The following is an 11,804-nucleotide window of genomic DNA, read 5'->3' as shown; positions in this document are numbered from 1 at the left end:
AGCTGGAGAGCGAAGGGAGCACTCGTAAATCCCTCTCTCTAAAAACAGAAGAAGAAAAACACCACAGCTCACATCAGCCCAGCAGATAGATATGTGTGTGTGTGTGTGTATGTAGTAAGCAGGTCCAGATATTGCTGTGTGTATGGAAACTTGGAGCCCCTTCACTTAGCAGAGCTAATTTAAGAGCACAGTTTCAATCATGGAGTGTTGGACTCCATGTCGAGGTAATTGTAGAATTCACAAATATGAATTACAGTGGGTCCTCCTGTTCAAGACAGACTGATAGATGTAAGACCCAGTCAAGGATGAGATGGATATTAAACAGCCTAATTAGCAGGTACTGGTAATTAATGTGCCTTCAGCAATGATGATTTATCATGCAGCCTGTTACTGATTGAAAAAGTATTAGATATGCACCAATTCAACTTTGTCTCTCCTGATATTAAATCCATTAGCAGAACTCAGGGTGCCGTCCGATACCGGGTGCTGATGTTATTAGGGTGGTCTGTTAGAGCAAAGTACCAGCAAAGTACATAAACAAATTATGCAGTAGGGGTAGAGATGGCATATTAGGGATGCGCTGACATGGGTATCGTGGGCCAAGGCCAATATATGATTTTTGTGTACAAATCTGCTGATATGGATACTGATGCTGATACATTCATTCATTTATAAAAACGTATCCTCCTGGATTAGCATTACAGAGAAACGTAACACTTATTTCTAGAGTGTTGCAAATGCAGTAAATGAATGAAAGCCCATAGTTTACCATGGTACCCCAGTGCCACTCCGTCATCTCTTTGATAGGTCAGTCAAATCTAAATGCTGATAATTGTTTTTCAAGCAGTTTAGTAGTTTTTAATGTGTCTGAATCAGCTGGCAGAGGCTAATGTATAATAAAAGAGCAATCTAACACCAGTGCAAGTTTTTAAATTATATTGTTCAAGAAAGTTTATAAAATTGCATTATTATAATGTTAACTAATGTACAGAATTGAATGTGGATTGGTCACATCTGACCAATATCCGATCCTTTTAATGATGTCTGTATCATTTAAGATCGTGCTGGTGATATTGGTGGTGATGATGATAGTGGATACAGCTGAGATGTTCAGCATTTTTTACAAAGCCCTAGCCTGTGCGTGCACACACACAGCGTCGACCCCTCTTCTCAAAGCTGTGGTCATGACTGACCCAGGGCATAACCCCTGACCTCCCCTTCGTTCACCCACAGCTGTCAATGGCATTCAGTCTCTCTGTGGTTGTATATGTGCCTTTTGAGCTTTGGTATGCTTATAAAAGCACAATTGGTCTGTGTTTGTGGATCTGCATGTGTGTAATTTGTAGCCATGGGGCTTTTCTCTTAAATACATGACTCAACAGCTACTGACAGAGTGAGTGTGTCACAGTCGACTCAAATCCACCCTTAGTTACGAGCTTAAAACAAAACCAAACAGCCCTTCATTATGGCTGTCTCTTATCATCTCTTCATTTCTGTCTGTTCTTTTCTGGCAGGCATGAGCCATGAGCCAAAGTCACCATCGCTAGGCATGATCTCCACGGCGACTCGCACAACGGCGACGGTCAGTCCCCTCACGCCGTCGCCCCTCAACGGCTCTATCGTGCCCAATGGCAGCCCTGCAGCCCAGTCTACACACTCCGGATTCGCCGCTGCCCTCCGTAAGCTGGCCAAACAGGCCGAGGAGCCTCGAGGTAAGCCCCGTCCATCATGGTCCTGACCCCAATGAACCATCACCTTTGCCCTCTGACTCAAACGTGGCAGAGTGTTGAGCTCTGTCTGCGCAGGGGTGCCTGTGTCTCTTTTGCAGAGATGCTAATAGCCCTTAAGTGGAATTCGCACTGAACTGAATTAAGTGCCGTTCCCTCGGGAAGCCCTCAGTGACCCACTTACACTACTGCTGAAAAGACTGGAATCACTTGTCATATTTATAACTGTTATTTTATTCAGTAATAACGTATACAGTGTAGACTGACGTATCATAAACTAGACAACTTAAGGTTAAGCGCTTGTTAGTTTAATCAGAGTAACAAGAAAAAGTCACTGAAACATGAAGTATATTTCTATTCATGCATTTGCATGGATAAAAATCTGAACACACACAAGAACATACATATCAAATAAACACACTAAGACGTTATTAATGGAGAAGAGTAGTAGATTTAATCATTGTTATACCAATGTTATACCACTTTTTTAGTTATGGAGTAATCTACACCTATATTCAACATTTTTTTTAGCTTCTCATGAATGATTTGAAACTATGAGAATCATTTTATGCATGTAACTGCAACAAAATTCATTTAATATTATTGAAAGTGGTGATTCCAAACTTTTGAACGGTAGTGTGAACTCTGCCACAGCATTTACTATGTAATCTCTTTGACCAGGCTGAAACTGCTGTACTCGTGGCTTTTGGCCCGGCCTGTTTATGGCCCGGTCAGGAGAGAGCCCCATTGTCTGAGCGCTCCGACTGAGTGTGGACACGGTGGTTTGATAGCGTAGAGTTTATTAGGGGATATTAAGGTTAAAAATAGTAAGTAATTCATACTTATTTGAAATTAATTGCCACAGGGTCACTCACGTCTTTTGGTACATGTGTAATTTAGTGATTTTGATTACATTATCAGGAATTGGGGACAGAGGATAATAGTTATTTTGGTGTGTCTGTGTGCACGCTGGTGTGAGAGTCAGGGCAGAGGTCTGTGGTTGCTGTGTGTAATCTAGAGGAAGCGTGGAGCCGCTGGAGTCTCTCTTCTCTCCCTCTCTCTCTCTCTCTGGCTCTCCTCCAGCCGCCCTCACTGCCATCATTTAACCTCAGCTACAGCAAGAGGAGCCTCTGTTTTCATAAACACAGCACACACACTTAAACAGATGTGTATGTGTAGTGTTTTTGTATGTGCGCCAAAAAAGGGGGTATTGAGTGATGAATGTTTGTGTATACACACACACTGAGGTGTGTGTGTGTGTGTCGGCATTGTCTGTAGGGAGGAAGTCTTGAAGAGCTTGCCAGGATCACTGATGTACTGCAGGCCTCCTGCCCCCTAGAGTGAGCTCTCTCCAGGGGCTCAGAGTTCCCAACAGCACGAAAGAGAGAGAAAGAGAGAGACATAGGCAGACAGACAGAGAGAGGAGTGGCTCCGGCACCCTGCTGAGCGGATGGGTGGCTCTAGTGTGTCTGCTGTTGCTCTTTAGAAGTTGAGAGCTATTACTTTGTTTGACTACGCAATTAAAAGGCAATTATGTAATTACACAGTTAAATACATAGTAACTCAACATTTATATTCAATTTCCAGTCTATATCAGGAGGTTGGAGTGTGCACTTTAGACTTTTGCTGTTTGTTTCGATGTCAAGAAATTACAAAAATTTGGTGAAACTGTGAATATTTTTTTTCTTTTCTCAAAGCAGCGCTGTTCTCACAACAGTAACATTACTTAAATCATAACAAACTATTAGAGATGCACAATGAAATCAGAATTAGATTGGAATTGTGCAAATAATGGCTTGAAATAATGATTAGTCTTGGACAGGTGTTTAGATTTGATATTTGATGTTTTTTGATGTCTGATATTGGATATTTGATGACGTATCTATTGTACTCAGAGCAGAACATTCAGGGAGAAACCACTCCAAAATGTTAGCATTTTATCCATGTTACTGCCTTTGTAACCCTATAATATTTCTTCATAATGCAGATCCGGGTAGATGTAGTCCCAGTTCCTACATTTCATAAAGATTTTTGTATTTGCATCAGCATCACCGGATATGTGCATGAAAAATATGACATCTACATCGGTGCATCCCTATAAAATATCTCTAGTTCTATGTATGTACACAAATCTGATATCTATCGAAAGTTTGGAATCTGTACTCTTTAACTCATTTCAATGAGCTATAAGTGAGAAATGAATTAATGTTACACTGTACTATTAGGACATTAGAGGGACCCAGAGGGATAAGTGGCATAGACTGTGTGTGTGCGTGTGTGTCTATTACAACATTACACTATGCTTTTTTGTTATCGCTGCTGATAATTATGCCTTTCTGATGTTTAACATGGGGCACTTGTCTCATATCTCCGTGCAGAAGGATGAGGTATCTCAGTTAGTGGACCAATTAGCGCCAGCTTACAGATTTATTTATAGCTTTATAAGAAGCGCTTGTGTGGCATGGAAAGCTGTTCAGGTCTACCAGGCCTTCACTACAATATGATGGTTCTCCACTGATTCACCCATCGCACAGCCTTACACCTACTGCTCCAACCAGCCACCCCTGAAACACTGCTATTAATCAGCCCCCCTCTCTTTCTCTTTCTCTCTCTCTCTCTCTCTCCCCCTCCCCATCTTTCTTCTCTTTCTATCTTCTTCCTCTCTCATGCTCTTTCTCTCAGTCTTTGCTCTTTTTTTTCACACTCTTTCTCTTTTCTTGCTCCCTATCTTTCTCCTCTCTTGCGCACTTCCCTCTCTCATTTTGCTCTCCATTGGTCTCCCTCTCTCCTCTCTTGTTCTTTCTCTGCCGCTTTCTTCTAATTTTCTCTCTCTCTGGAGCTGTTCTCTGGACTTTGATTTATGACTCTGTGAAGAGTGCACACAACCCCAATCTTTTACAAATCCACCCTCACAGACACTTGCACTCCTTCTGTTCCTTTTTCTCCTCCCTCACACACTCCTCCTGCACAGTATACAAACACACACTGTTCCAAAACCGAACACACACCTTTATAGAGTCTCGCCTTCATTTTTTGGTCTGTCTCTGCTTGCCTCTCTCTCTCTCTCTCTCTCTCTCTCTCTCTCTCTCTCTCTCTCTCTCTCTCCCTCCCTCCCTCTCTTGCTCTCTGAGGGTGGGTGGTGTGTAAAAACAGACCACTGGGGGAAGACACACACTATGATTAAGCCACAAGCTTGTTAAAAAGGGAAGAAAAGCTCTGGAGAAGCTCCATTCAGCCGGCTGCTTGTGGCTGCTTTAGAATGAGGGCGGGCTGACTCACTGTCCAGACGGCCCAGCTGAGCGCGGGACAGTCAGAGAGGAGGGAAAAAACTAGACACACTGACCCCAAACACACACTCTCGAGAGTGCTTCTGAGTGGTGGCAGGTAATGTGTGAGACTCGTCGCAGGCTTCACCCTAAGAGTGGGCGATATGGCAGAAATAGTATGTCAATATTTTTAGACTTTTCCACTCATCATATTTAATTTCATGAAGTGTTTGTAACAAAAATACCCCAGCAAACCAATAGTGCCACAGTTTAAAACAGACTAGAAGAGAACATTTTGCCAATTACTTTATTTTACTTTTGCAAAAGGACACTGTTTAAGAAAGAAAATAAAAAAACGGTGAAAATAAACAAACATATTAAGGCTAAATCTCAAATGGCACCCTACTACTGATGTAGTGAACTATTTGGATGAAGAAGCCATATTTTCAAGACCTATGCAGTGTGCTATATAGGTAGTAGGAAGTCATTTGAGATTAAAATAATGTTATAAAGGCCAGCGGTCCTCAGCTATGCAGTTTATGCTGTTACAATATCCTGGCTGTTGTTTACGCGCTCTATAATTTGTCTGTCTGTTTATGACACATTCAGTTGTTCAGTGTTCCCGAATTGCTAACAATATCCAGAAAAGGCTCATAAAACCGCATTGTGACGTCATTTATAACAATAACGATCACGTCGTCATCTTGCTCAGTCCTACCACGCCCACACTCTTTCCGAAAACTGGTATTTATAGGTTGTTGCTAGAGGTACAAGCAGGCAGACTTGTACACTCACACACGCAGAGTCAGCAGTGTAATCCCCTGTGGTGCCTGGCAGGCATTAGCCTTTTAGCATACGCTCTTGTCAACCAGCATATGTGCTGCAGCCTGGCCTTACCATGCCCTAAACTCACTCAGTGTGAATATGCAGTGTAATCCTAATAGACTTCTATTCATTTAACCTCAGCAGCCTGCCTCACACACACACAAACACCCTGCTGAGCACCGAGACTCTCACGCAGCTGCTGCCCGCAGTGGACGCTGTCCCACCTCAGCCTTTGATGAAACACTGAATCACTACACTGTGACTGGTGACTAATGAGCAGTCTGACTAACTGATATTGCTGATGATGTGGCTGCATTTATTTTGGTGGCTGGTTTAAAAAAAAGTCATGCTTCCTGTGATTTTTACAGGAAGTTTGCTGGTTTCCTGATTCATACATAATATCACAGTCCCAGGTCAACACATGAACAACAGCAACGTACAATACAGTCTTTTTCTAATGTATTCAAATTCATTATCTATGTTCTCTTATACTTTTCTATTTCCTTATCTTTCTCTCTGTTTTTCTTGCTGTCATCCTTTTCTTTCTTTCTCTCCTTCTTTTATCTTGCTCTTTCTCTCTCTGTTTCTTTTTCTGTTGCTCTCATTCTTTTTTCTTGCTCTCTCTCTCTCTCTCTCTCTCTCTCTGTGCTGTGGTTCTGCAGGTGTGCTGCTGCTGTCTGATTAATTATCCTGCTCCTTATGGAGTCAGATATTAAAGGGCTCATCCTTTCTCTGGGAGGTTGGTGAGAGAGAGAGAGAGAGAGAGAGAGAGGAAGGAATAGGGGGGTAAGAGAAAGAGGGCCTGTGGCTGTAGTGGGGGAGGAGTGTGGTGTTGCCCTCAGGGCAGCCATGTTTTGTGTGGCCAGAGCAGACATGAGGAAAATGGCCAAGTAGTACTGACCTCTCCATCTGGAGCCGAGAGAGCAGCCTGCGCACAGAGGGAACACACACACACACACACACACACACACACACACATACACACATATGGTGTTCCTATACTTCAATTTACATCTATATTGCTGTAGTGTGGCATTTCTAAACCTACACCTAAATCTAACTCTAACCCTAACCTCAGTAACTACAAGGCAACATTTATGCTCTTCCATGCTTATTCCAAAAACTGAGAAACTGCATTAGTGGTAAGACAGCATGTTTGTTTGTGAGGGCCAATATAATGTCCTCACTTTGAAAAGACTATCAAGGTTTTTTATCATCATGAAGATATTTGGTGCCCACAAAGTCCTAAAAAAAACACACATATTTATTGGTGTTACTATACTCATTAATAGGGGCAAAAATATCACATTACAATACTTCAAGACATTTTTATGGTGCACAAAATGCAGAACAATATTATTTTCTGAGGTTTGCTGTCTTTGTAATGAAACATGCAGTTGGACGATATCCACAATAGACTCAGAAAAGCATTTTGTGACATAACATCGCTCAGTTTATGGTATTTATGAGTACGTCCATTACTGCCATGTGCAGTGCTACACCAGAACCTAACCTTAACCTCAGTAACCCAAGGGCAATCTTTTGGCTGTTTTAGTTCCCAAAATAGCTGCATTTGTGAGAACCGACCAAATGTCCTCATTTGTTCAGAATTGTCATGGTTTCATATCACAAGGAAGCCATTTGGTCCTAACGGAGTGCCTAAAACAAACATATTCTTACACATACATACATATTCTGTTTCATCCAAGACCCTGCCCAGAGGCACAGCCTCCAAGCGCATGGTGCAACACAAGCATACACATACAGATAAAGTGCAAGGATCCACACGTAGCAGACAAAGTGATAACAGCACAGATACAATCAGAAACACAAATACAGGCGAACACTCGTCCTCAGTGTAATTCTTCAGAAGACCCGCATTACTTCTGCTGCTCTTGTAAAAACATGCAGACAGACAGTCACGTAGACACACCTTCCAGCTGCTCTCTCTCTCTCTCTCTCTCTCTCTCTCTCTCTCTCGCTCTCTCTCTCTCTCTGTCTCTCTGTCTCACACACACAGCACACATTTCCTCACTCTCACTGTGGAACTCAGAAGATGAACACACCACTCTTGCATAAACACAATGCAATGCACACACACACCCCGACTGCCTCCTGTGAGCGAGATTCAGATTAGCAGAGCTTTGTGTGGTGTTGGCAGTGCATGACCAGAGGCAGCATATGGAGGCAGGCTTGTCGGAGCACTGCTATGCACACCAGGTGTGAAATGGCCTGTTTAATTAAGTGCTGATGTTGTTCTAATGCAGGCCGGGAGCATGGAGGAAGACGAGAGCAGGAGGAGGAGGGGAGGAGGGAGGAGGAGGGAGAAAGGAGGTGGGGAGTGGAGAGCGTGTGTGTTGGGCAGGCTGGGCGGTCATGCGCGTAGGCAGTGTGAGAGAGAGGCTGGGTTAATGGGGGAGCCCACAGAGAGCAGAGCTACACATTAATCAAAACGACACACACTCCACTCCTCTGCTCCTCTCTCTCTCTCTCTCTCTCTCTGTACAAGTCACTCTCTCTCACTCACTCTCTCTCTTCTCTCTATTTATCTGCCTTTCTGCTTTCCCCTCTCTCTCTCCTATGCCCTCTCTCCTCTTTCTCCTTCTCTCCTGATGTCTGTCCATCTTCCTCTCCTCCCACTCTCCGTTTCTCTCGCTCTCTCTTTCCTTCTTTATCCCTACCCCATCTTCTTTTATTGTTCTCCTCTTTCTCTCTCTCCTTCTCTCTTTTTCTGTCTTTCTGCCCCTCTCAATTCTCCGTCTCCCTCTCTCTGTTTCCTTCTTTCCCCACTCCTGTCTCTCTCCCTCTTTCTTCCCTTCTCACTCGCTCTTCCTTTGCGCCCCTCATCTCCTCTCATATTTTTTTTTCTCTTTTCTTTCTATCTTGCTCTCTTCCTTTTTCTTCTTATATTCATTTTAACACCTCACGGACAACTACATTTGTGGCATTTTTTTCCAAATGAAGCTGGGCTTCCTCTGCAGTCACAATGTATCAGAGATGTCCAGCTATGGGCATTACTTCCTTTTTCAAGCAGCTTGCACAGACCAAGCCACGCTGAATAGATTTGAATGCTATTAGCATATCATAAAATGACACCAGTTTGAGGAGCCTCAGATGGCGTGCGTGTCGTTGAGAGACCCATCTGCCCGGATGACGTTTTTGGGGTTGGGTTGGGGGAGGGGGGGTTGGTGGCTCACGGCCATTCAGGCACGGACCTCCAGGAATTCAGTGAGGATGGGCGGAGACTGGCTGCAGGCAGCAGGAGCTTTGTTTGGGAGCCAGTTTGTGTGTATGCGAGTGTGTGCTAGGGGTAGAGTTCAAAGAGAAGATGAGCAAATAAAAAAACCCACCAGGGAGAGTGTTTATCCCCCCACCCCTCCACCCCATCCTGCTCTGTCCATTTTAAACCGACCCCCACACCCCATTCTCAACAAATCACGTGTCGGATGTATTCTAAAGCATTCAGTAGTAATTCTCCTGCTTTAACTCACTGTAACTGGTGTAAATACATGGATAGAAAATAATGAGCACACCTCGTTCAGCCAACAGGAGGCAAAACACCCCGAATATGCTGGGATAGTGGTGAGGGAGGGACGTTGTATGAAGAAATGCCTGCAGGAATACACACTGAAATTAGAGGGGATGAGGAGCACAGCTCGAGGAAAAACAGAGCGAGAGATGAGATGAAGAAATAACAAAAGAGAGGGATGGGGACTCTCTCACTTCTCACCTGCCTGTTTGTCCTGATCCTACTGAATTATTCACAGTGTCCTGGCTCACTGCAGAGCAGAGGGAAAAGAGAGTGAGATCAGGAAAAACAAAGATGTGAAAGCAGAAGTGAGTGATGGCGAGAGAGGGCAGACGGAAAAGATAAAGAGGCTTCTTGTTAGATGATCATAATCTCTCATTCATTCTCTGTTTCTCTCACGTTTTCATTCTTTCTCTGTCTCTTGCTCTGTCTCTCTGATGGCTACAGGCTTCTTGTGTACTTTGCACTGCTAAAAGCACTTTGAGCTTAAATTGTTTACAAGAGCCATCATGATTACTGATGAGTTTAACCATGATTACAGTTAAACTCATTAACTTTTTTGAAAAAGTTATCAACAAAAATACCATCTCTGCAAATTGACAGTGATTAGTTGGCAATCTTCCTGATGATAGTGCATGTTTTAAATTCTCCTACTTGTAAGAAGCACACACTTTTGCATTTATTTATTTGTTTGTTCATTTATTTTTGCCGCATTATGTTTTCATATTTTTCCTAATTTTCTAACATTTTGAAAGGCTAGATCTATAAGGGCTGTATCGTTGCTGTCGGAGCAAAACCTCGTATCTCCAAAATGGTAACTTTACAGGAAAAGGTAAGTCAGTAGAACCAGATTTCTTTCCAAGTCATTGTGGGCCGTTTCTTATAGTCCATTCATCATGAATTCTACACCCAATGTAAAGAGCAACTGGCATTTTCAATTTATGCCAAAAACTGAAAAAAGCAGCGATATGTAGTTTGCTCATTCATTTATATCTTTTTGTTTTTCGGGCATTTATTAAAAATTCTGATTAGTCAATCGTCAAAATAATTGGTATATTAGCTGTCATAATATAATCAGTAGTGACTGTGTGTGTATGTGTGTGTATCTGTGCCCATCCATTAGGGGTGGGAAAAATAACAATGTTCTGTAGTATTGTGATAAATTATGCCACAATATGCCACATTTCTGAGCATATTGTGGATATGAGCAGTACTTAAAAACACTGACCAACTGCATGTTACATTAAACAAAAATGAGAAAAAATAAAAAAGCATAATTAGGCCTGTTTAATTGGATTTAATGCAGTGCAGTATGTGAAATAAAAGTCATTGTACTCAGTACATAGTTTTTGATAGTATTTTTTACTTTGGCACTACTGGTTCGTTCTTTCAGTTCTCTCTGTTAGCGGCACAACACAGATTACCGAGATACACAACATCGTAATATTTTCAGGTGAACCAGAGAAAAAAAAGAAAAACTATGAATACAGTGAGTTTTGTTCGATATTTCACACCCCTACTATCCATAACATTGAGCAGGTCAACAGAAAAAGATCTTTTTGCTTTTCAGTACATCTGAGTACGTATGTGTGTAGCACTTGCTTGAAACATATCTCACTTGGTTTTGTACTGTATTTGTCTCAGACACATCATTTCTGCATGTGTAACTAGAAGCCTTGTATGTGTTAGTTGTTCTGCAGACCCTTCACTTCTTCACACTTTTTCCATTCCCTTAATATTTACTACTTTTAAGTGCCTTTTTATTGTTTTTCTTCATCTCTCTCTCTCTCTCTCTCTCTCTCTCTCTCTCTCTCTCTCTCTCTCTCTCTCTCTCTCTCTCTGAGATGTGACGGCTGTATTAAAAGGCTCTGTGCTCTGAGTGTGTATTGATTGCTTGAGTGAGAGAGGGCAGACTAATGGCTGCCCGAGCTGGGAGTAGGCTACTAATTGCTGTTGTTCAGACACGACACACTTCCTTTCTGTCTCACCTCATAACGTTCCGTTGCCTCATCTCATCCACCCCCTCTCGCACCTCTTCATCCTGCTCTCTCCTCTCTCTTGGTCGGGTCACTGGTTCAGCCGTTCTCTTTTGCTGCCACAAATAGCCAGAGCTGACCTTAGATCTCTCTCTAAAGGAAAAATGAGTTGACCTTTTTGATCTTGAATAAGATCATTGACCATTTTTCTCTCACATGTTCAAAAGATAGCAGGTCGGACCCTTACTTGAATGCTTTATATGACCTCTAGTTCACAAAGCATCAGAGCTGACATTGGTGGTTGTAGCTCAGGATGAAAGCTGGCATTATTGATTATATTAGTAATTGAGTAATCTAACATTTATTATGGAATATTTAAGTAGCCAGAAAAGTTTTATAAAGTGGTCCAACAATTACAATGGACTTAACTGAACTGTGATAGCCTGTAAAAGATGGCAAAACACTTTCTTGTCAAAAAGAT

The 11,804-nt window shown here is 42.4% G+C and overlaps 1 protein-coding gene across 5 annotated transcripts in view; it reads left to right on the top strand.

Annotated features, from left to right (window-relative positions):
* Positions 1–11,804, top strand: part of gse1 (Gse1 coiled-coil protein) — a 290,630-nt gene that overhangs the window by 249,419 nt on the left and 29,407 nt on the right. For all 5 annotated transcript variants that reach the window (XM_036584594.1, XM_036584596.1, XM_036584595.1 and 2 more), the window contains one exon: positions 1,515–1,712. In XM_036584594.1, the coding sequence (XP_036440487.1) occupies positions 1,515–1,712 (198 nt within the window). The remainder of the gene's footprint in view (positions 1–1,514; positions 1,713–11,804) is intronic.

Source organism: Colossoma macropomum, unplaced genomic scaffold (genome assembly GCF_904425465.1).
Source record: "Colossoma macropomum unplaced genomic scaffold, Colossoma_macropomum, whole genome shotgun sequence".
Classification (NCBI taxonomy): domain Eukaryota; kingdom Metazoa; phylum Chordata; class Actinopteri; order Characiformes; family Serrasalmidae; genus Colossoma; species Colossoma macropomum.
This window is presented reverse-complemented; position numbering and strand designations above follow the sequence as displayed.